General features: G+C 39.0%; 1 protein-coding gene across 1 annotated transcript in view; it reads left to right on the top strand.

Annotated features, from left to right (window-relative positions):
- Positions 1–9,236: 9,236 nt before the first annotated feature.
- The window catches only part of LOC307140016 (glypican-3-like), a gene marked incomplete at both ends in the record, with an annotated part of 118,601 nt that continues 101,456 nt past the window's right edge, over positions 9,237–26,381 (top strand). Inside the window, 3 exons of the mRNA XM_079839258.1 lie at positions 9,237–9,268; positions 9,511–9,641; positions 12,921–13,082. Coding sequence (XP_079695384.1) covers positions 9,237–9,268; positions 9,511–9,641; positions 12,921–13,082 — 325 coding nt within the window. The remainder of the gene's footprint in view (positions 9,269–9,510; positions 9,642–12,920; positions 13,083–26,381) is intronic.

Raw genomic sequence — 26,381 nt, 5'->3', positions numbered from 1 at the left:
GCGCAGCACATATGATCTTCCACAAGAACCAATGAGGTTCATTCTCGTGTTATGCAGCACATATGATCTGCCACAAGAACCAATGAGGTTCATTCTCGTGTGTTACGCAGCATATATGATCTTCCACAAGAACCAATGAGGTTCACGCTCGTGTGTTGCACAGCACATTTGAGCTTCCTCTAGAACCCTTCCACAAGAACCAATGAGGTTAATTCTCGTGTGTTATGCAGCATGTTTGAGCTTCCACTAGAACCCTTCCACAAGAACCAATGAGGGTCATTGATCTCGTGTGTTATGCAGCATGTTTGAGCTTCCACAAGAACCAATGAGGTTCATTCTCGTGTGTTACGCAGCACATATGATCTTACACAAGAACCAAAGAGGTTCATTCTCGTGTGTTGCGCAGCACATTTGAGCTTCCACTAGAACCCTTCCACAAGAACCAATGAGGTTCATTCTCGTGTGTTGCGCAGCACATTTGAGCTTCCACTAGAACCCTTCCACAAGAACCAATGAGGTTCATTCTCATGTGTTATGCAGCATGTTTGAGCTTCCACTAGAACCCTTCCAGAACCAATGAGGTTCATTCTCGTGTGTTACGCAGCACATTTGATCTTCCACAAGAACCAATGAGGTTCATTCTCGTGTGTTATGCAGCATGTTTGAGCTTCCACTAGAACCCTTCCACAAGAACCATTGAGGTTCATTCTTGTGTGTTATGCAGCGTGTTTGAGCTTCCACTAGAACCCTTCCACAAGAACCAATGAGGTTCATTCTCGTGTGTTATGCAGCATGTTTGAGCTTCCACTAGAACCCTTCCACAAGAACCATTGAGGTTCATTCTTGTGTGTTATGCAGCGTGTTTGAGCTTCCACTAGAACCCTTCCACAAGAACCAATGAGGGTCATTCATCTCGTGTGTTATGCAGCACATTTGAGCTTCCTCTAGAACCAATGAGGTTCATTCTTGTGTTATGCAGCGTGTTTGAGCTTCCACTAGAACCCTTCCACAAGAACCAATGAGGGTCATTCTCGTGTGTTATGCAGCATGTTTGAGCTTCCACAAGAACCAATGAGGTTCATTCTCGTGTGTTACGCAGCACATTTGAGCTTCCACAAGATCATTCTTGTGTGTTGCGCAGCACGTATGAGCTTCCACAAGAACCAATGAGGTTCATTCTCGTGTGTTATGCAGCACATTTGAGCTTCCACAAGAACCAATGAGGTTCATTCTCGCGTGTTATGCAGCACTTATGATCTTCCTCAAGAACCAACGAGGTTCATTCTCGTGTGTTGCGCAGCACATTTGAGCTTCCACAAGAACCAACGAGGTTCATTCTCGTGTGTTACGCAGCACATATAATCTTCCACAAGAACCAATGAGGTTAATTCTCGTGTGTTACGCAGCGCATATGATCTTCCACAAGAACCAATGAGGTTCATTCTCGTGTGTTATGCAGCACATATGATCTTCCACAAGAACCAGTAAGGTTCATTCTCGTGTGTTACGCAGCGCATTTGAGCTTCCACAAGAACCAATGAGGTTCATTCTCGTGTGTTACGCAGCACATATAATCTTCCACAAGAACCAATGAGGTTAATTCTCGTGTGTTACGCAGCGCATATGATCTTCCACAAGAACCAATGAGGTTCATTCTCGTGTGTTATGCAGCACATATGATCTTCCACAAGAACCAGTAAGGTTCATTCTCGTGTGTTACGCAGCGCATTTGAGCTTCCACAAGAACCAACGAGGTTCATTCTCGTGTGTTACGCAGCACATATGATCTTCCACAAGAACCAATGAGGTTCATTCTCGTGTGTTACGCAGCACATATGATCTTCCACAAGAACCAATGAGGTTCATTCTCGTGTGTTACGCAGCGCATATGATCTTCCACAAGAACCAATGAGGTTCATTCTCGTGTGTTACGCAGCGCATATGATCTTCCACAAGAACCAATGAGGTTCATTCTCGTGTGTTATGCAGCACATATGATCTTCCACAAGAACCAATGAGGTTCATTCTCGTGTGTTATGCAGCACATATGATCTTCCACAAGAACCAGTGAGGTTCATTCTCGTATGTTACGCAGCACATTTGAGCTTCCACAAGAACCAATGAGCTTCATCTAGTGTGTTGCGCAGCACATTTGAGCTTCCACAAGAACCAACGAGGTTCATTCTCGTGTGTTACACAGCACATATGATCTTCCACAAGAACCAATGAGGTTCATTCTCGTGTGTTGCGCAGCACATTTGAGCTTCCACAAGAACCAACGAGGTTCATTCTCGTGTGTTACACAGCACGTATGAGCTTCCACAAGAACCAATGAGGTTCATTCTCGTGTGTTATGCAGCACATTTGAGCTTCCACAAGAACCAATGAGGTTCATTCTCGTGTGTTATGCAGCACTTATGATCTTCCACAAGAACCAACGAGGTTCATTCTCGTGTGTTGCACAGCACATTTGAGCTTCCACAAGAACCAATGAGGTTCATTCTCGTGTGTTGCACAGCACGTATGAGCTTCCACAAGAACCAATGAGGTTCATTCTCGTGTGTTACACAGCACATATGAGCTTCAACAAGAACCAATGAGGTTCATTCTTTATGAATATTTTGAAGCGTCAAAGTGTCAGTTGCGTAGCTGTCTCCCAGATTTCAATCAAAAAGATCTTTGTTTGTGTTCCTAAGATGAACGAAAGTCTTAAGGCTTTGGAACGACATGAGGGTGAGGAATTATTGCAGAATATTCATTTTTGGGTAAACTATCCCTTTAAGAGAGCTTAGTATAGTGTCAAGGGGCAGTAGACAATGCCTGGGGCAGCGAAGTACCTTCATATTTTGATAAATGCCCACACAGTTTCTGTAATTATGAGATAATGGCTTAGGTCAATGTCTCTGGCAGTCCATTTAAAGTTGAAGGTGAGGGATCACATGCCCACAAGCCATGAAAGTTTATACTAATGACTATGGTCAGACTTTCCATTGAACCACATTTCTTGGATTTTCCTGAACTGATTGTAACCGAGGAACACAATATGTTTGTGCGAGCCGAAGGATTTTAGGATACTGTTATTTACTTTATCTTTCCCAAACTGAATCTTTCCCTCGTGTGCTCCATGCTGAGGAAGTCTGAGGTACTTTCTTTCATTAAATATTTCCAATGGCACTGTAAGACAACAGACGGCTTTGGTTTAGTCCATTAACTCTTCTGCCTCCCTGGCAGAGGAGCCCAATTCATAATCATATACTTCGTATACTTTCATCAGCCCGTTGACTTTTCACTTTTTTTAATTGTGCACACATATTGATGTCTTTGAAGCAAGTCTAAAAAGAAACGTCATAATCCCTGTCGTTGCTCTATAATTCATGCATCTAATAACATCCTTTTAACATTTTTCTGTATTTTAACACAGCATGTTTTCCCCACAGCCCCCATTAAACTTGCATGCTGATAGCTTTATAAATGGTTCTTAAGATCGCTCTTATGCATTCATCTGGCTGCGCTCTGTGTCTTCAGGCTTGTTAAGGAAGAGCATGAGGCTGAAATGTGTACATAGCACTCACCAAGCCTCTGTCGGAGCCTTCTTTTTCATCTGGGCTCCGACAGGGATACTTGCATGCCGGAGGCCTTTGGGCAAAGCTGCAGGAGGGAGGGTGGATTCAGGAATTTCTAGAAATTTTAGTTGTTAAGGAAGGAAGTGAGTATGTCATGACTCATATATGGTAGAAGCCAGATCAGAGACGTCAGAAACGGTGTTCAGCCAAGGGTCCCTGAAGATTCTCCAAAGGGTCAGTGGTAAAGATTTATAATACAAAAGCAGTGTTAGTTAATGTCCTGGGTGCAATGACATGATTCTCATTTTTTGTGGAGCCAATAATTTATTAAAGAAAATATAAAAATGTATTTAATGCATACTGTGAATTGAATATATATCTTTTATAATTAACATGTTTCTGTTTTAAAATTATTTTTTTGATATTTTTGGGGAATATAAAGTAAAAAATATCAGGGTGATACAACTGTCCTGATATCATAATGATTGAAAAAGTTTAATTAAAAAAATGAAATGCTTGATTGTATCTATCAGCGGTCCTTTGTAAGTAATAGTCTTTTATGTTTTAGAAAAAGGTCAATGAAGCTCTTAAAATATCTGATAATTTGACCGACATAAACAGGTTTTAAAATGACATTAGTTCAAATGTTTTATGAGTTTTGTAGTTAATGATATTTGTGCAGATTTTAAAATGTCATAAAAAAAAACCTTATGATATTTATAAATTATGATATTTGTGAAAAATACTTTACTTATTTCAAATCATGATTAAGATCATGTTTTCAAGGTGTATGTAAAATATGTTATTACTTTACTTAAAGGTATAGTTCACCCAAAAATGGAAATTACTCGCCCTCATGTTCTTCAAAACCCGTAAGACCAAGAGCTCTCGCGCATGCGTCGTAGTGCTGTGTGAGTTCACGTCAAAGGCCTAGACAGAAGACAGAAACTTCTGGAATAAAGTTATTTAGATTTTTTTTTTTTGCACAAAAACTATTCTCAAATTCTTCATCAAATTATTGTAGAACCGCTGCAGTGAGATGGACTTTGTAACGACGTCTTTACCTTTTATGGGTCTTGTGAGTGTACATTTCGTTGCTGCCAATGGAGGCCTTTCTGAGCCATCGGATTTCAACAAAAATATCTTAATTTGTGTTCCGAAGATGAACAAAGGTCTTACGGGTGTAAGTTTAACGGTAATTAATGACAGAATTTCCATTTTTGGGTGTACTAACCCTTTAACTTTTCTGTCCACTAGAGGTCGCCTGTTCAAAACAAAGGCGTAGTTTGATGACACCAAGTTTGAGCGCAGAATCTTGGGACATGTGGTCTTCACCTCACAGCCGGTGGAAAAGAATGGGGATAGGACTCGGGCAGAAATCATGTTCATGGATGCGACTATTAACGTTACTGTAGTATGAACCAGAGCAGGACAGAGTGTTGTGGAGCTGAGCAAGGCAGCAGCAGCGATTGTTAATGAGAGATGAAGACAACATGCCTCGCGAGCAGTGGGACTTTTATTATGCCAAAGTCGCCGGCACCACTTCCGCTTTTCCGGTCATGAGTATGAGGTAATGCAGCTCTGTTTATGATATTAGATGCATCTGAGTGTGTTTGAAAATTATGTTATGACGTTACTCTGTGCGTTCGCTCGGTGGCTGGCATGACACTTGTTGCACACTGCAGTGAGAGTAAAGCGTTTCTGCAAAATAAAACAGAGGGTAACGCAGATATGATGCAATCGACAGGCGACTCCCTCACACGTCCCGTTCCTTGGTTAAAAACAGCAATTTCTAACAATTTACAAATAGTTGGAAACATTTGGGATATTGTAAGTACTCAACTGAACAAAATAAATAACATTGGCCTAGTGGTTTTTGGATATTTTACTGAATTTTTTGTACATAGATACCTTTTAAAAGATTTTTCTTTATCTTGCACATTTGATTTGCATGTGTAATCGCAAGATAATTGGCCACATTTACTTATTTATTATTAACCTTGATTGAATTAGTGAGTAAATCTGTAAATCTGGTCCTATAGGGTCTGTAAAGGTCGAGAACTACTGCTGTAGCACATGACAAACAAATGAGGTCTAAATGGTCACATTCTCAAAGCAGAATATTTCTTCTGCAGACCGAGGCATCTAGATTTGTTCTTTTCAAACAAATGTTTTCTGTTCCATTTTCAGAAGACAAACAATCTAATCAGCCGTATTTATGAGCAGTCTTTAGTTAGAGACTGTGATGTAATATTTGTTTATGCTTCTCTGCTGGGAGCAATCTCCCTCCTGTAAAGTCCTTCACTTTTCCCTGACAGCTCGCAACTTCTCTAATAAAGTACATTTATCATCTGCAAACAGCAGACGTGCTGATGAAATTGTCTGTTTTGTTGAAGATAATTACTAAATCTATCGAAGTTCTTTCTCCTTTCATACCTGCTCTCCTCTGCCAGCTCTCTCCCCTTCTCCCCTCTTCCCTCCCCTCTACTCGCTACACTATTGACAGCTTAATAAATTTGCCTTGGAATCTGAAATTAGCTCGATCGTATCTGTCGCCGGTCCTTTGCAAGTATTGATTTTGGATATTAAGCCTGTCATTGTGCATATGAAAGGTGTCGTCTACACGATATGGCAGGTTTGCCCATCATTTCTCGTTTCATATCCGTATTGGTGTACTGCTGATGTGTGATCAGAAAGTGTGGGGTTTTTTTCATACCGTTGTTGGTTTTTGATATCATGATATTAATGGGTTTATTTACCCATTCCTAACATGCGCTGTGTGCTTAGTAGATCAGCATTTTTTTCTTTCCCCTAAGGCGACTTCTTTGACATTTTGTCTTCACATTTTCATATGGGATTTAAAATTTGGCAGCACTTAAATCTCCTGCGTTTTAATCTCTTCCATGGTCTATTAAGTTATTTCAATCAACAAACTTGTAGAGTACATTTTTAAGACTTCTTGTTGAATTTGCATTCTCATTTTTGGTGATGAACTGGCAAAGAGTGCCAATTTAATATGTGATACTTCTTTCAGAAATATTTCAGTACCGACTAGGGATGGGAATCGTAATGTGGGAAAATAATTCCTCTTAATTCTTTTAAATTTGAGGAAAAAATATTTGGAGAGCAGACATGCAAATCTGTTGCCAAATGCTGGGATCATTTTCATAAATATTGAAAATGTGCAACAACAAAGAACAAAAATTTGGTACAATCTATCATTCAGTCCTTTATTTTGTATAAAACACCACTGACAAAATTCATATTGTGTATTTTTTCATAACAACCACTCAGTAACACTGATTTAGGTCTCACAAGCCTTCATTTTAGGGATAATTTACCCAATTGTTTTTTAGTTATTACTCACTCACCCTCATGACATTCCAAACCCATTTTTGTCCCTAAAATGAAATAAGTAATAGTAGTAGTGGTAAAGTAATGTTATTTTATGAGAGTTATAGTTAGTAGAATGTATAAAGTGGACCATCGAAATAAAGTGTTGCCAGGAAGTCAAACAGGTTTATAATAACATGAGGGTCAATAATGATAACATAATTTTAATTTTTTAGGGAACTATCCCCTCAAGTATACAGCATGCAGGCCTAAATATGTTTTTGATAATATTTATATGGTTTTAAAGGTAGGGTTATGGTTTGGAGCTTAGTAAAGCCTCACACGTAAAGCTTCAGCCTCACAAACCACATTTTGAAGAGTTATTATTTCCCTGTCAAGATGTGCTACCTACATTTATTTTACAGTATCTGTAAAACAGTAGGCAAAAAGTTCCTGAATTACCTACTACATTTTGACGAGATTCTGAAGTGCGCATCTAATGAACACTTTACTATCCCATGAGGCCTCCTGCGGGAGATGATTTGTGAATGGCAGTGAAGCAAGGCAAGGCAAGGCAAGTTTATTTATATAGCACATTTCATACACAATGGTAAGTGCTTTACATAGAAAAGGTATTAAAATATTGATAGAATAATCACAACATAAGAAATAAAAATACCATGTATAAGAGAGAAAATAATACTAAATTTGGGGCTCCCCTGTCTGAACAGAAGAGTCAGAAACTTTCGGTTTGTGAGACACACCTGCCCTTCCAAGGACCCCGTGTTAGCAACTCAGCTGACGCCGTAGGACACAAGACAGTGACAACATGGTTAATGTAATATGTAAATTGAATTCATAATACACACATTCATAATATACAGAACGTACCTTTTTAATGGTTACAAAGTAAGTTTCAAACCAAATGTAGTACCAGGGCTCGACATTAAGCCGGTTCACACGCTTGTCCTTCGGACAAGTAAATCTGTCATTCACTTGTCCGAGTAAAACATTTGCTTGTCCGGATTTTTTTTGTAAATATAATCTATACTGAAGCAATATTCTCACCAGTGTTTAATCAGCTTTGACATATTTAAATATGCATATTTGTCATATTTGTACCTTTTTATAAAGGGCATTTTTCCATAATTTTATGAAATATAGGGTATGCTTCGGCTTTCCTTTTATATTCTTAAATTTGATCAATAAATTAAATTAGAATTAGACACTATAGGCTGTTACCAATCAAATTAAATAATTTACACTGAAAAATGACTACTGCATTATGCGATGCTGATTATGCATGTTATGCGATTATTTTAAATATTTTTGAATATACAAATAAGAAATGTTGGAAAGATGAAACTTAACCACCAGTGGGTGGCAGCATGTGACCGTCTTAATGAGCGAGTCATTGAGTCGATTCAGTGAAATGGCTGAATCATTCAAGAATTTGGCGGTCGTTTACGAATAGGCCATTGAATCTTTGATTCAACCGATTCATTAAAACGCTGAATCATTCAGTAACACACACTGTTGCTGTGAGATGCGTTACGGTTCTGCTGTGATTTGTTTGGAACTATTTTCGCAGCTGAAATAGAACAAAAACAGTCCATATTGCTTCTAAAATGTAAGTGACTTAATGTTAAATTGTTTATGGAACTGGCGTATGAAATCAGTGTTATTTTCAGTCATGATGGTATTCAGGAAAACAACACTCTTGTTAGTGTAATGTTGCTTAACTGTATCAAATGTTATAAATATAAAAACTGCTCAATTTTAACTGTGTATGTTAACTGAGTTTCTGTGTGTGAGCGGCGCTCATTTGTTTTCGATTTTCTCCTCGAGAGGCTGCGCGAGCCTCAACAGCTCAACCTTGTTAACGTCAGTTCGTTTTATATTATTATCCACTATCGATCGCCACTTACATTAACTGAATGCAGAATCATTATTGCACTTTGGTGATTCCCTAGTTATTTTTTGTTTTGACGTTTTAACCAGGATAACGTTACTTGTCCGTCGGGCAAGTATAATTGTTTTTCACTTGCCCCTTCAAAAAATCCACTTGTCCCGGACAAGCGTTAATGTCGAGCCCTGAGTACATACATACTATACAGTATGTGATTTCGGACGCAGCTATTAGCGTCAGAATCGGACTTGATGTGCTGTATGTTTCACTCTGAATAGCAATTACTGAGTGAAGAGTATTTCAGTTCAATGTTCCATATCAGACGAATATTGTAAGTGTGAGAGCCGTTAACAGAACTGAATGTCATAAAAATCATTTGGCTCCAGTATTGTTGTAAAAAAGAAACCAGTTCTCTGTGCCGAACCCTAATAATGACTATAAACCTGACTGAATCTGAATGCAGGTACATTAAGTAGTCCTTACCACCATTTTCAGCTCTATCTGTTGTTGTTCACTGGAGAACATGTTCTTGAGGTCCCCTCCATGAGGAAGTGTGCGATCTGAGAGCATCAGACTATGAATGTTTATTCTGTTTTATATTGTTTATTCCCTTTTAGTCTGATGCTCCACAATAATAGACAGTGTTCCAAAGTGCAGCAAAAAGCCTCTCTTAAACAGAGCAGTGACACTTTCGTCTCTGCCCAGATTGTGTTATGCCCTCCTTTTCTCCTACCCCATCATCATCTTCTATGTCTGTGTGAACTGGAGCATTGGGACTCCTCTGAAGTTTGTTTACAGCACTATCAATCAACCTAGTGCCACCTCCACCCCCTCAGGTAGCTGATACACACACACACACACACGCCATACTTACACACTTCATTTAGCTCTGGTTTAAAAGCACCGCTCTAAGATGCATGGGATGACAAAGAGTGACTGAGAACAAAGTTGCATGTAGGATGCTCTTTCACAATAATAATGGAAATCAAAATTTGAAAGGGCTGAAGCTTTGCAAGAGTGTTAGTTCTCTCATTGCATGTGTAATCGCAAGATAATTGGCCACATTTACAAATGTGGATCCGAAAGCCCCAGGGAAAACATTTGCAATAATTTCACTGGTTTTCACAGTAGCTGTTTCCTAGTCCTGGTTCACATGCAGAGAGGTCTGTTTGACCGGAATCTCACAATGCAATGTCCACAAAACAATCCTTTACATGTGTTATTCACTAGTAATTCAATGTTTGGAAGTCCTGCAAGAGGAGACGTGAGTATTGTATGTTGTTGTTTTTTTCTACTTCAGTGGGAAATCATTTGCAATTCACAAAGTAACATTTACAATGTGAGGAGAATTGATGTTTTATGCTAATTTATGAAAAGTGCTAATAAATAAATGAATGAAAATGAACTTCTGTAAGATTTAGGTCATGTCCAATTCACAGAAAATATATATTAAATCCTCCTAGACTTTAACACACGGGGGACTTAATCAGGCATTGGTCATTTTTATTTTCTGTATCCTTGATGTTTGATTCAACAGAGATCAGATAGCATTTCTCTCTTTCCTTTCCCACAGGGCATTCATATTTTTAGATCATTATTCATATGTGAGCCAAAAACTGAAGAACCTTCTTCCAGAGAATGTATTTCTCAATAGGCTTTTCTCTCCCAGCAAATCCAATGGCTTTTTATGGCTCTTTGATAGATAACCTTCAAACCTGGATTCCGGTATAACAGGTGTCAACAAATCACCTCTTCATTCTCGTCATCCCTCTAACCAAGACATTCCTGTCACTGCGTTGTCTTTTTCATCTAATCCACATGGGCAATTTCACTACTTCAGATGTTAAATGGACAAGTTTTGCATAGTAGTAGTCTCCTAAGGACCGCCTTTACTATGATGTTCTCCCTGATTATGTTGTTTTCCTTTAATGAGTGTTTGTTCTCTGCTAATCAGTTTGGCATAAGGCCAGATGAAATGCAATGCACAGTAATCAAATAACATGTTTCAATTAGGTTGCAGGTATTAATTTTGTTGCATTCTTTGAGATTTGCATAGGTAATGTAAACAATGTGCCCTCTTATTCAAATCATTTAAATTCACATTAATTTGTGAAGCGCTTTCACATACATATAATTTCAAAGCAGTTTTACAGAAAATGCACGTGTCTACATTACAATTTAGATGGATCTGTTTTCAGAGCTGACTGTCCAAGTAATGTATTTCAGAAATGTACATGTTCAAATCACACAGTTAGCTAACAATGTATTAATTTAAGGCAGAAACCATGAGCTCATTGAAGTAATGAATACATGTTGTTAACTAAATGATTTGGAGAGAATTTAGCATAGGTGCATGTTGATTCAGCGTTTGCTTCATCTGAGGTCCTCGTTGGAGTTGGAGTCCTCTTGAGTAATTTCTTCATAAGTGTTGGGGCATCTGAAGTCCTCGTAAGAGGCTGGGTCCAAACTGGAGCTGACATACTATCTAGTTACCTCGGGATGGGCATAATAAAACAGAAAAGCATATGGAAAATAATTAGCATAGTTGCGGTTCATATCATTAAGCAACACTCTCAGAAAAAAAGGTACAGTGGAGGTACAATTTTGTTCCTTGGGGAACAAAACGTATAACTGTACCTTTAAAGGTACACAATTGGTCCTTAGGGTACAATTAAACCATTGGCAGGCAAGTTCGATCCTAGAGAGTCGCTGTCCTGCAGAATTTGACTCCAACGCTGAAGATTTAAGTGACTTCCTAAGGGGCAGTCGTGGCCTAATGGTTAGAGAGTCGGACTTGTAACCGGAAGGTTGCGGGTTCGAGTTTCAGGTCCGGCAGGAATTGTCGGTGGGGGGAGTAAATAACCAACGCCCTCATCCACCCTCAATACCACAACTGAGGTGAGACCCTTGAGCAAGGCACCGAACCCCCAACTGCTCCCCGGGCGCCGCAGCAATATGGCTGCCCACTGCTCCGGGTGTGTGTGTGTGTTCACTACTGTGTGTGTGCACTTGGATGGGTTAAATGCAGAGCACAAATTCCAAGTATGGGTCACCATACTTGGCCACACGTCACTTCACTTTAGTTGGGCAGTTTGACTCTTGGTTTTTTGTGTGAGTTTGTGGTTTTTGTTACAGTGTTAACAAAACACATAATCTGTTCAAATCAAAAGAAGCCATAAACAAAAATTGTCATGAAGAAAATGTTTTGACTGAACTCATCACTGACTAAAACTATTAATAAATAATATTCACCAACAATACTTTCTTGCCACAGATCAGGCATTCTGAATTTTGATTTTTAAATACATTCTAGGGGAAAAAAAGTTTAGAAGCACACAGATATCAAGTATCAGCATATGAATCTCAACAATGGTGACATACTTAATGCTGCAATGCATGCTGGGACTCTTGGAGCCATGAGTTTTATACTGTGGTGGCTTAGTAGGGTTGGAGCTAAACTCTGCAGGACATCAGCTCTAGGACCGAACTTGCCTACCCCTGACTTAGAGGTACAAAAATGTACCCTTAAGGGTACAGCCCCAGTGACAAGCCATTGTACCCATAAAGGTACAATTATGTATTTTATTTTCTGAGAGTGAAGGATAATCATGTGCATTTGATCTGATATAAATGTAGTACAAGGTTGTGATATGCATTATGTGAATGCTTGGCTGAAGAGATGCGTCTTTAATCTAAATTCAAACTGTGAAAGTGTAACTGAGCCCCGAACATTATCAGGAAGGCTATTCCAGAGTTTAGGAGCCAAATGCGAAAACGCTCTACCTCCTTTAGTAGACTTTGATATCATATAGGTACTACCAGAAGCCCAGAGTTTTGTGACCTTAAAGAGATGGATGATGGATTGTAGGGCGAAAGAAGATTGGTTACACAAGAGCTAAACCATTTAGGGCCTTATAGGTCAGTAGCAATACTTTATAATTGATAGGGAACTTAGTAGGTAACCTGTGTAGAGATGAAAAAATTACTGTTATATGATCATATTTTTTTGACCTAGTGAGAACTCTAGCAGCTGCATTTTGGACTATTTGTAGTTTGTTTATTGAGGATGCAGGACAATCACCAAACAAATATTGTGTCTCTCTCCTTTTCTACAGGCTCAGATCTGCAAGTGTGCCAGCCGAAAGGCCTGACCTGCTGTTCCCGCAAAATGGAGGAGCGCTACCTGCTCATTGCCAAACAGAATATGGAGTCAAGTCTCCAGGCCGCCAGCGCTCAGCTCAAAGTTCTCATAATTCAGAATGCTGCCCTCTTTCAAGGTGAGTTTCTACAACAACACAATGAACTCTGGGACTGATTCATGAAACGTCGTGGAATTTCTGTTTGCAAAGATTTTTTCATAGGTTGTCACAGTGAGTTGTGACCAAATTAGTAATGCTCATGAATTAGAGTGTGTAAAGATGTGGTCACATTAGTACAATTTCATAAGCAAAAAAGGTCCATTGTCTATTGTCAGTAGTGTCACGATTTATGCAGCACTTCTCATGCACAAGCTACTGTCAAACCAATCAACTTTCTGTTGGTCTATGTAGCGAATCCGCATGACTAACTTTAACCCATTGCAAAATCTACATGGGGAAATCTTTCGCCACCCTTACGCGAAATTCACAATTGCATGTATTCATATTGAAATGACTGGATTTTTGTTTGACACCAAAAATTGTTAAACAGCAGTAAATGTGACAGCACCTTAAGCTGCTTGTGTGGTTTTGCAGTGCTATTCTGGTCAGATACACACTAGTGTATGATCTGAGATCTTGAAGTGCAAGGGAAGTTGTTCTTTTATGTTAGATTGGCAATGATAAAGAAATTAAGAGATTTAGAAAGGCATTTGTGGCGTCGGAAGACATTTAGGTAACAGTGAATTGTTTGTTGATTGCATCATCAGTTGCACTGTTTTGGTTCCATGTTAAAAAGGCATCATAGGAGCAATTCGGACACTTGCAGAAATCCAACTCCAACCAGGTTTAGATCAGGTTCAACAGGCTTACAATGTTCTGTATAAACGTTCTCTGTTGACTCAGGGTTTGATCCAGAGTTTGTGATTAACTCTGAAGCACCTGCACCTGAAAGTGTCTCATGTGCAGCGAACAGCCAATAACACGGAACACGGAGAGCATCAGTTTGATTCACATCTCGCAAGAGAGCCGGCGCAGTTCACTTCTCTGTTGAAAATGAGATTATGAAAAATATCATGAATTTAAATACATTTACAACGCAGGAATAAACACTGCTGCTGCAGTGAGAGTTTTGGAATGCAGCTGAAAGAAAATATGAGACTATATATATATCCACCTTATATCCACCTTCTTGAGACCGAAAAACCTACATTGCTACATTGCTATTTCATGCACACAGGCCCCGTCCCAAATGGCACCCTAAACACTCGTGGTCCTCCTCTGAGTTTGCACTTTTGTGTCGTAACGCTGCTTTGACTGGAAGAAATCTGCTGTGGAGCTCGCACCAGTGAGGCTCAGCAAAAGTGCGCATCGAGGGCGCATAATGACCGCAAAGGGGGCGCTCCGGAACACCCTTCTGAAACCTAAAATGACAAATGGGACATTTTACGGTCTCATGGTCTTAACGGACACGCGCACGCAGCAGCCATTGTAAGTTCACAAGACTGATAGTACATGAAGTGTGCCATTTGGGACAGGGCCACAGTCTGAAAACTCTAATATAAATGTGTTTATTTGGGTAAAAAAATGATTTAACAGTTTTTTACCAGTTAAATTTGGTTATTTCTCACTATATGTTTGACTCCTGTTATATACATTACTACATTACCATTTAAAGGTAAAAAAAGAAAAGAAATTCATACTTTTATTCAGCAAGGGTGCATTAAATTGATCAAAAGTGACAGTAAAGACATTTATAATGTTACAAAAGATTTCACATCAATTATATTCTTTTGAACTTTCTGTTCATGAAAGAATCCTGAAATGTATCAGTTTCCACAAAATATTAAGCAGTACAACCATTTTCAATATTGATGATAATAAGAAATGTTTCTTGAGCACCAAATCATCATGTTAGAATGATTTCTGAAGGATCATATAAATTCAGCTTTGCATCACAGGAATAAATTACATTTTAAACAATACTACAGTTTTTTTCTGTATTTTTTTGTCATTCAAATTATTGTGGCCTTAGTGAGCTTGGGCAAGAGACTTCTTTAAAAAAAACATCAAAAAATCTTACTGAACCCAAACTTTTAAAAGCTAGTAGATAGTTTCAAGTTTAGTGTAAAAGTACCTTCCAACCTTTCTTTAATTTTTAAAGTCGCTTCTCTAACACCGACTTCAAATGTACAGCCAATTACAAAATGGAAAATGGATCTTCCTGATTGGTCAGTTTAATGAATCATGTAATTTGGCGTGAGTGGGTCACCCCCACTAATTGTGTTGCACTAACTATGTTAGCATGGTGGATTTGGCTAGCTCCTGTCTGTTCAGGGAGGTAGTTCAATGCTAATTGCTTCAGCATTAGGCCTGAGAGAAATTCCCAAACAGCCTGCAGAATTTCTGAAATGTGCTCTTGTCTCGTCGTGTTTTTCCTCTGCACACTCTCACGGGGAATTACGAGCGGGCCTTGTTTGCAATCTTCTATGCTGCTCTCCCCATTGCTTTTGATTCTTTTGTACTTTTCGAGGCTGACACAGATCAAAGGGCTCTGCTCTCCACTCCAGCATCCTCTATCCCTTCCCTTCACTCGACTCCCATCAGCCCCTGCTGCCCCTCCCCACGCTAGCCTGGCTTTCTCACACACCGCAAGCAGCGCCAAAGAATCAATTCTTTGAAGTCAACTTTGCCAAACAATCATAAAAGTTAAGAGGCTCTGTCACAGGGAGTTTTTCATGGCATCCAGTGATGAGCGCTGTGCGCCAGTTTTTCGGGTCCCCTGATCGGTCTCATATCGCAGTTAGTCACAGTGTGTCTGTTTTGATTCATGTCAATGGCTCGGTTAAATGCCTCTAAAATCTTAAACGGAATCAGGCCTATGGGTGATAAAAGAGAAACATGTGGCATGTGAAGAAGTTTTTTAAGACTTCACTTTGTGAGTCAGTCTGTCCTACAAACCTGGGATGTAAAAACGATCTGAAAAATGGGGTGTACACAATATAAGGATGGTAGCGTAGTATGATAGCACAATACAATTTAATATCGTCCTTATATGATTGAGAATTTGTTAACTTGAGGACTTCAGGTGATACTTGATATACAGGATGTCACTCATAACATCTTTAATGAGGTGATAGCCATATTCCTATGAGTTAAGGCTAGTTTAACACAAAACGTTTTCTTGTGTTCAAACAGAACAAAGTGCATTTGAACAGAATACAGGTGTCTTCATTTATAAATGCTAAAGTACTCGAATACATTTATCTAGTAGCCAATGCTTTTAAAGTAAAAAAAAGACTAAAATAGCGCAGATTGATACATTCTTTCCATTCCATTCCTTCCTTCATCAGATGATGCAGTGAACCGCATTGTGTGAATGTTTTAATGTAACCATAAAATCAAAATGGACAGTTCTTGGTATGCATGTACATCATAATTTTTTTTAATTCAAGTGTCCTCGTAATCTTTAATCGAAATCTCTTCCCCTCCCACTTGCAGCAACATCTCTCCTCTGATGTATCAAGCTACAACCATCCAATCAATTCCCAACTCTGATATTTGTCACAATATAGGGAAAAAATACTATCACAACTTCCGCTTCATGCCGAATTTAAGCGACTTTGAATGATATAGCAGACATTGCTCATTATATGAAGTTAAGTATAGAAAGTTTATCTAGATACACAATATTCCTGCTGTTGATCTGAACTGGTGATTATTGAAACGCTGGAGGGAATCATTTAGAGCTAAAGATGGATGCCAAACCCTGGTGGAAATTCAAGTCAGGTGGTTTGTTCTCACATGTCATTCAGAATGATAGACAATTTTAATTCCTGTTAGCGGGATGAAGCGAGATCTGCAGTGTCACACAGAGCTGCTTTTTACCGCTTTGGGAAGGTACACAGCATTTAAATGACACCTGCTCTTTTTTATTTGGAATCAAATTAACAGGTAATCCCCATTTCAAAGACTGTAATGTAAAAAGAGAGCCATGCTTAATTTATCCATTTTTCTCATTCTCAGATCCACCCTTGAAAGACATGCTTTAGGTATTGATGTGTGTGAGCACAGAGAGCCAGAATGAGTTCTGGGTGAGTGTGTCTGCTGCATAACAAATTGTTCCCAAAATAAGATAAAAGTAAACTTTATTTGTAATGCCTTTTTAAACCAATAACAGCATACCATGAATCTACAAAGAACTTAGAAGAATGAATTAGTTTTAGTTTTTTTTTTTGCATTCTGTTTATATTGCTTTAGGACATGGCTATGTTGTTTGCACATGTTTGTTTACTGCTTGAAATATCAGCCTCAAAAACATTTGGATCTGTGGTCTTCAACAGGGGGTCCATGGCAGTACAGCAGGGGATCTGCAAATTAGAAAGAAAATGTGTGTTAAATAAAAATACAATATTAACCAAAGATAGTTGTGCAGATAAAGTTCAGCTAAATATTTCATTGCCCTTCCCACATTATATATTACTACCGTACTCTACCGTTATACTTTCATCCAGGAAGAGTGCATTATTGAATTGATCAATAGTGACAGACATGTATAATGTTACAAAAGATTCCTATTACTGATGAATGTTGTTCTAAAAATGTATTACAGTTTCCACACATTTTTTTACACTGTTTTCAACATTAAGAAATGTTTATTGAGCACCAAATCAGCATATTAAAATAATTTCTGAAGGATCATGCGACACTGAAGACTGGAGCAATGATGCTGAAAATGCAGCTTTGCCATCACAGGAATAAATTACACTTTAAAATATACTTAAATAGATTAGAGTTATTTTCATTTGTAAAAAATATTTCACAATATTAGTGCTTTTACTGTATTTTTGATCAAATAAATACAGCCCTAAAGGAACACGCCGACTTTTTGGGACTTTAGCTTATTCACCGTATCCCCCAGAGTTAGGTAAGTCCATACATACCATTCTCATTTCCGTGCGTGCCATAACTCTGTCTGACGCACCCACCGCTAGCCTAGCTTAGCACAAAGACTGGAGGTAAATGGTTCCAGCTAGCCTACTGCTCAATGAGTGACACATGTAACGGCAACATTTTCCTACTTACATGTTGTGATGTGTATAGTTACATTGTGTACTAAGACCGACGGAAAATGAAAAGTTGTGATTTTCTAGACCCATATGGCTAGGAACTATGCCGTACCATGGGTGCAGTGGCGCAATGATATTACGCAGCGCCTGAAAATAGTCCCCAGCACACTCTCTGTGCAAGCAGGTTGTCACGTTGGTTATGTTATTTCCGGCGCTGCGTAATATCATTGTTATGTTGGCGTTATTTTGTCACTTATTGAGCAGTAGGCTAGCTGGAGCCGTTTACCTCCAGTCTTTGTGCTAAGCTAGGCTAGCGGTGGGTGCGTCACACAGAGTTATGGCACGCACGGAGATGAGAATGGTATGTACGGACTTATCTATCTCTGGGGGATACGGTGAATAAGCTAAAGTCCCAAAATGTTGGCCTGTTCCTTTAAAAGCATAAGATACTTCTTTACCATTCAGTTTGAGGTTGAATTTCTTTTGATTGGCTTTGCAATGTAAGCATCATAACAAAGTGTGTAAATACATTAATATGGCACAATACACGTTTTCAGCTCTATTTTTTATTCTGCCCATACTTTACTTTTAACAGCAACATTATAGAGATGGAGAGACATACACCTGGTCTTACATGCTAAACAATCAATTACTAGCTCTCTAGTTTTTACCAAATCAGATCTTTAGAGGAGTAGAAGTACTTTAGACTTCACTGTAGAGAATGCATCAAGACCACATTTAGCTCAAACTACAAAGAACGTATTCTCCTTTCATGCCTAAAGTTCAGGCTTATGCTTAAGTAAGTCATATTTAGTCAAGCAACATCCCTCATTATCCCTCAATTAGATGTCTGGTTTATGTACATTGTGCACTGTGTTTGTTTGGTCTCCTAAAACTCAATTCTGCTATACCTCAATGAGCCACTTTATCCAGTGCGACAGCAAGTAATCAAAGGTTATTTCAGTCGACACTGCATGTCCAATTGTCATCCCAACCTTGTTAGTGCTGCTCGATCTTAAGTGCTTTAGGCGTCTGGTCTTAGTTTCAATCTTTTTTTCCCCATCCTGCTTTTTCCCGGCATACTCCTCTCTAATGCTACCCGCTTCGCTCTCTCTCTCCGGAGTCATTTAGCTCTTTGTCGAAGTTTCACCATAACCCAATAAAGGCCTGGCTGACGGAGAGCTGGACCGGCCATGAAAGCCATCTGAAGTTGTTTACTCTCCGCCTAGGGCGAATTTAATAACTTAATGATGGTTAGAAACGTCTGTGCCATCTCGCAAACAAGCCCTTTGTGCCTCGTTTGCCTGATGAGTGAAAATATATTTGCCATCACTGCATCTTTCTCTAACAATTATAATTAGTTTTCTCTCACAGGCTCCGTGGATATTTATGGGCTGGTGTCGTAGGGGCACACAGGCTCATCGAGGTCTTTGGTGCTCGATTGAATATGCGAGTCTAGTGGAGACTGATCCAGCCTGGTGAAATCATCAAAGTGATCTCTCTTCTCAGAATCTGTGCAGTGGTAAAGAGACCAAAAGCTCAGAGGGTGAAGAACAGCTCAGAGAGTCACTTTGTCTCTGAAGAGAGACTTCAGGCCCAGCTGAGAGACACACACTTCGGTAGAGTTTGCTTAGGATGAGTTATAACTACAGTGCAGTTAGTGAAGCTTTTAGGTGCCTTATGCCACCAGTTATCTATTGCTTTCTAACTTAAGCACAGCTCTGTAACTGCCCAAGAGCTCTGAGGCGCTAAAAGAAAGCATTTCCCTTAAGCAGGAATAGTGAATTGAAAGTAAAGGGCATTATTTTCTCATGTAGAGCTTTGTATGCTCAGACTCTTTCTGTAGTTTAGTTTTGTTAAAATGGAAAGTATTACAAGTGACTATTCAACAATATAGATTATATATATATTTAATATTTTTAATGGGCCACATATTATAAATTGTAATCATATATCTTTTATTATTTTGTTATATTTTTATAGTAATATTTTTTTAATATATAAATTATTTGGTCAGATTTGTTTCAGAAGCAATATAATATAATATAAATGTTTTTATTTTAATAAATTTTTCATTTATATTTATTTAATTTGATAATTTATTTTTTCCCCTACTATTTAGTATTTGGTTAGTTAAGTTTTTTTTCCTTTCTTTTCTTTTCCTGTAATGTTGGTCAAGGTTTCTTGCTCCTACTCTCTCTCTCTATCCCTAAAACTACATTGACTGTTTTTGTTGCTGTACCTTTAAGACATGTAAATGACCTCTATTAGGATTGATTGGTGTAGATCGTTATGCTGTACATCAGGGGGACCAAGGCCTCGTCCACACGAAGCCAAAGCTTTCCCTATCCGATCTTTTTTTCCCTCGTTTCAAGAAATATCTGCGTACACACAAGAGCATGAAAACGGCTCCAAACGATGTAGGCCAGGCCAGTATGTGGCGCTGTAATTCTGCCACAGAAATACATTAAAAACGGAGAAGAAGAGTTGTGGCTAGAAGGGGTACAGCAACAGTCGGAGGGGAGGCAAAATCTCACAATAAAATAACAATAAATAAATGTGCTACTTACCAGATGTGTTTTATTAACGCCTACACCTACACCTACCCCAACCCTAAACCTACCCTTACAATAATGCAAATACAGTAATTAAACGACGCAGTATTGATGTGTGCATGCCCAATGCCCGTAAGGTGTATCCCTTCTAGTCTTTACCGCGCAGGACGTGGTGTGATGACATCACCGTTTCACAAAATATACGGATTGCCTATACACACGAAAACGCAAAGGTGTTGTTTTCAGATTTATCCACTCTGGGACCCGGTTTCAAAAAATATCGGTTTCATGCTCCCAAAACGCCGGATCCGTTTGGACGAAACGCTGATACGGTACAAAATTTTAACGTATACAGCTAAACGCGTCTCCGTGTGGACGGGCCCAAGTTGCTAACTAGTTAGCGGGTGTCGATATGTAAATATGTTAATGTGCTCATGGTTGACATCGATTCCATGATGATTTCTGAACAACCCAGGATAGTTTCCTTTCAAAAGAACAAGTAAAATCCAGTTTCACATGATATTACCATTAAAGCAAATATGCATAATGGATCTAAACAAACGAGTATAAAAGCATTTAATCACAAATTCACTAAACATAATGACTCATCGTGCAGAAATGGGCATCTAAACATTAACCATGATGACCGCGGGATTGAGGTCTAATTGTCGCTAATACATTAGCATGCATCTACACGAGTAAAGCTATGAGGAAGCAGTGCTCTCTTGATTATGACAGTAATTACATTGCAAGGTGGCAGACGGTTTGCCTGGTGTTTGTGAATGAGAGTGGTGCATTGGAGCAGGTGATTAGAGTCTGGCCCTGAATTAGCAGATGGTGAGGAGGAGAAAGACCTCCTGAGTGTCAATGGGTGCCCAGGAGAGACACCGAGCTGAGGGGAAAATCAGCACCAAGGAGGAAGGGCATCACAGGGCAACAGCTCATCATATATTCCTTCATGCAGATTGTTTCTAATACCCGCCCACACGAGTGCGTCTGCCCCAGAAATCTCAAACATTGCAACCTTACACCCAAGTTCCTTTGTGCCCCAGTTCTGTCATGAGCACATGTAGCAAGTGTACTATTACAAATCCTTCTGCAACATGTTTAAAACCCCCATTTACACCTTCGGCTCCTCCCTGACCAGCTTATTCCTGTCTGTCACCCGCTCCGATGGCTTAACGTTGCGGTTGCATCCCCTGAGGTACGAGTATTTTCCCCTGCTTTGGTTTCAAGCATGTGCTTTGTCCTGACAGAGTTGGGATTTGTGTGTTTCTAATCACCCTCCTGATGTTCGATTTGAACCACACTTTTGGACCACAATTCTGCGGCTGTCTCTTTGTTGATAGTGTGGCATCCAGTCTGCTCTGCATGGGGTGTATTTGCATTTTCATTGTGACTGTGGCTCGGGAAATCTTCAATAGCGGCTGCATTATCGCCCCAGAAAGAAAAGCGAACCACTCTCTGAGAGTTCAATTTAGTGAGAAGTGTTTTTTTTTTTTTCCCAGTGTCTTGCGGGGTTGGAGACAAAAGCTTATCTCTTTACTTTGATGTAGTCGTGTTTTATTGTGACTTATTATCGCTAGGAAGGCCTGTCGAGTAGCAGGAGAAAAGAAATAGGAAAAGTAGCGCAGGACAAACAATGGGCTAAATGGACATGAATTATACATGTTGCAATTTCTCTCTTTCTATCTTTGTTTCCCATTTGAATGCTCACATAAACTCCACCACCCACTCATAGAAATGCACTACGGAGGGCATTAACGCCGGCTTCCTCCTCCGGCCTCATGACACTACATCAACGTGGCAGTAGGTTATATGGGATTTGTTTCTCTCACCTCGTATTCCCTCTGTTAAATGCTGAGTCTCATGGGCAGCATTTGTGTACTCTCACCAACGCTTGCTAATACAGGCCGGTCTAATGTGTTTTCCCTGCACACCTCACTGAATGATGAATGCGTGTGCGTAAGGCGTTTATATCGCGCTCACGAATCCTCAACTCAGCTCTATTCTTTTCTAATCACGCAAAACCGCAAAGTCATTTTCAGCACCGTAAGGTGTAAGATTATGCTCTGTTTGTCTCAGTGATATTGAGAGCGAGGAACATTTAGTAATTATGCTTAATGATCTCTCACAAATGTACAATCTGCCACCATAAATGTCACAGTTCAGTAGACTTCATGACGGGCGGGTTAGAGAGGCGCTTATTTGAGAATGCGGTTTAGTAGATGTGAAGAAAACAGCGGATTATATTAAGGAGTAATCCATCACTATTTTCTGCCATGTGCTGTCCTGTGCAGTGGCTGTTTACGCTATGCTAATGATCCAAATTCTTGCATGACTCCGTGCTGAGATATTTCATCATGGAAAACAAACAAACAAGAGCTGCATTTGGATCAAAGAGCTTTCTGAAATAGTACCATCAAAACCCTGTCAGCTCAGCACCACTTTCAACTCCCTCTTTCCAGACAACAGCGCTCCTTTACACCACTCACTCTTTCACCACAGGAACATCTCGAGCGGGCTCAGACACATTAAAGTCACCTGGGTTTAGCATTCACAATGCACCCAAGATGTTGAACAAAATGGAGGTCTCTGAAAAGCTGTTGCAGTTTTTTTTTTTTTTTATTATTAGAATGAAGTGCAAAATTATGGGAAATTCAACTTAAGTCTGGGAAACACACATCAAATTAAAATCATAAGTAAAACTCGTTTTTATATTTGAAAATTGCTCACTGAAATCAACCTAAACTTTTATGCACAACTTTTGTGTAAAGCACAAGTTAAATGTCATTTTTTACAATGTCTTCACAATGTAAGGCTCTAGAAAGAACAAGATGTTATTTAAGTTGTAAGATGTATATGTACAATAGCTGTATCCTAAAATTGACTGGTTTTGATTTTATAGTTTTTTGACACTTTAATTATATAATATATAAACAAAATTATACTGTATATAAATATGAAATTGTTAAAGTTTGCAGAATGATCACTAATCATATAATATAAGAATGTTATTAGACTTGTTAGATTTACCAAAAATTATATTGTCCTATTTGTTTTTTATTTGAAAATATTATGCCATGATGATGAGACATATATATATATATATATATGCTTTCTACTTTCAGTCTAAATTAAAAAAAGTTTTTTTTATTAGAAATGTAATTGAGTAAAAGTACAAGTTTTTGAAATGTGAAAATGTGAACATTTTTAAATGTAGAGTTTCAATTCCAAAACCCCCCGAAAAACTTCAGCAATGAAGTAAAAAATAAAAAAATCAAATCAAATGTACCCCGAACTGTCTCTTTTTTCTGTCTTTTCTGTCTTCTCTTCCAGTGCTGCAACATTTGTGTAATGTCCTTGCAAAATTGATAAAAATTCTAGAAGTTGGGTGTGAGATTGAAAAATGTCTATTGGCTTGAATGTCAATGAAGCTTTCAGTTCAAAGTCTGGTCACAGTCTCAACCTTTATTTGAGACTTGATGAGTTGAAAGAAAATCTGAAATTGCGGCATAAACAAAACCAGCCGTTAAATACACAAATCATTGTTTCTTTCTGCAGCTGCTCTCTTTAACCTCTTGTCCTTTTTGCATGTAGGAGTTTGTGTTTGTCATCTTCAACCTGCCCCCTTGAGGCTCTCGGCGTCACGCTAATGCCGGTGCATTCAAAGTCAAGGCTGATGTATTTTTCATTCAGTGCCCTGCATTACTGAGCAGCTTATGTAATACGTAACGTGTGCAATTTTGCCACGGCCATGTCAAAGACCTGAGAGTAGAGTGGAAGAGCTTGACTTATCTAACTCTCTAATTCGTTGCTTTTCCATATCTTCGTTTTTGGCTTCTTTTGCTCGGCCCATGTGGGAGTGCAAGATCGGCAGGTCAGTCGTACCAAACATCACCTGCAGTTATAATGGCCATGCTTCTAGATGTGTTTACATTACAATTTAGTGTACCATTGCTTCAAACCATCCAGCAAGGTCAAAAAGCCACAGAAACAACACTTCATGACAGCTAACCTTGGCAGAGAGCCGCAGTCTTTCAAGCCTGAATTGTCTTTTTTTTATGGTAAAATACTTTCTCCTGTCCACGTGTATTATGTAGAGAAAAGACATTTGTAGGCTGAGATGTGTAAAAACTGCGGCACTGTGAGAACATTTCTCCGTTTAAAAAAAAAAATGAAATCATCTGATTGGCACATGCTTGGCTGGCTTGGGACATGCCAGAAGAATGTGATTTAAAATCTTCCATCTTTATTCATATCCTCTTAGTGCTCCTGCCAGGTTGTTTTGAGCCAATGTCATGTTACAACAGGTGTGTTCGACTTTGGCAGTGTCTCGATTTAAACAGTTGACGAGATTTGAAAATGTTGCTGTCAAGTCGGACACTTTCTTCTTCTCGTAGTGACGCACACATGGTGTATATCATTTGGTGGTTTAAATGTAATATTTTTCAGATAAACAGACTTTTGAGTTTTACATGTAGTAACCACAATCACTGTTCATTGCAGGTTTATGTGCTGCCTAGTACAGTGCCTGTATGTACAGATAAACCTGTTTGATTTAATACCAATAAACTAATGTCTATATCAGTTTTATTTTCTATGTTTATTTATTCAGTTTTATTCACAATATAACACTTTCAGATTACATGAAAAGACATTTTACTGTTTTTTTGGGAAATTTGTGAGCTGAAGTTGAATAAATATAAAACGTCGTTGTCATTTTCGAATTTGGCCAGCTGTGGATGTTTGTGTTATATTAATTTTATTCATTTTAATGTAATGAAATTTGTCAATTTATAATATTTATTATATGCTTATTATATTTTTTATTAATATTATTTCTTAAAATGTTTGCTGAGGTCAATTGTCAACTTTTTCTCCAACCCATTATGTAAATTGGCTGTTTTAGCCACTGTACCTTCATTTTTCACAATTCTCTAAACCTCCAAATCAGGAACTGATAAATCATCTAATGTAATATAATGAAATATTACCAATATACACCAATCAGGCATAGCAATATTGTGTTGGTATCCTAATATTGTGTTGGTCCCACTTTTGCTGCCAAAACAACCCTGACCCATCGAGGCATGGACTCCACTAGACCCCTGAAGGTGTGCTGTGGTATCTGGCACCAAGATGTTAGCAGCAGATCCTTTATTTCCTGTAAGTTACCGGACTTGTTTGTTCAGCACCTCCCACAGATGCTCGACTGGATTGAGATCTGGGGAATTTGGAGGCCAAGTCAACTCCTCAAACTCGTTGTTGTGCTCCGCAAACCATTCCTGAACCATTTTTGCTTTGTGGCAGGGCGTATTATCCTGCTGAAAGAGGTCACAGCCACCAGTGAATACTGTTTCCCTGACTGGTCTGCGGCTATGCAGTCCCATACGCAACAAACTGCAATGCACTGTGTATTCTGACACTTTTTGATCAGAACCAGCATTAATTTCTTGAGCAATTTGAGCTACAGTAGCTCGTCTGTTTGATCGGACCACACCTTCGCTCCCCACGTGCATCAATGAGCCTTGACCATGACCCTGTTGCCGGTTCACCACTGTTCCTTCCTTGGACCACTTTTAATAGATACATTACTGACCACTGCAGACCAGGAACACCCCACAAGAGCTGCAGTTTTGGAGATGCTCTGACCCAGTCATACCGATCACAATTTCGCCCTTGTCAAACGCGCTCAAATCATAACGCTTTCCCATTTTTCCTGCTTCTAACACATCAACTTTGAGAACAAAATGTTCGTTTGCTGCCTAATATATCCCACCCACTAACAGGTGCTGTGATGAAGAGATAATCAG

This window comes from Gobio gobio, assembly GCF_949357685.1.
Source record: "Gobio gobio genome assembly, chromosome: 16".
In the NCBI taxonomy this organism is placed as follows: Eukaryota; Metazoa; Chordata; class Actinopteri; order Cypriniformes; family Gobionidae; genus Gobio; species Gobio gobio.
This window is presented reverse-complemented; position numbering and strand designations above follow the sequence as displayed.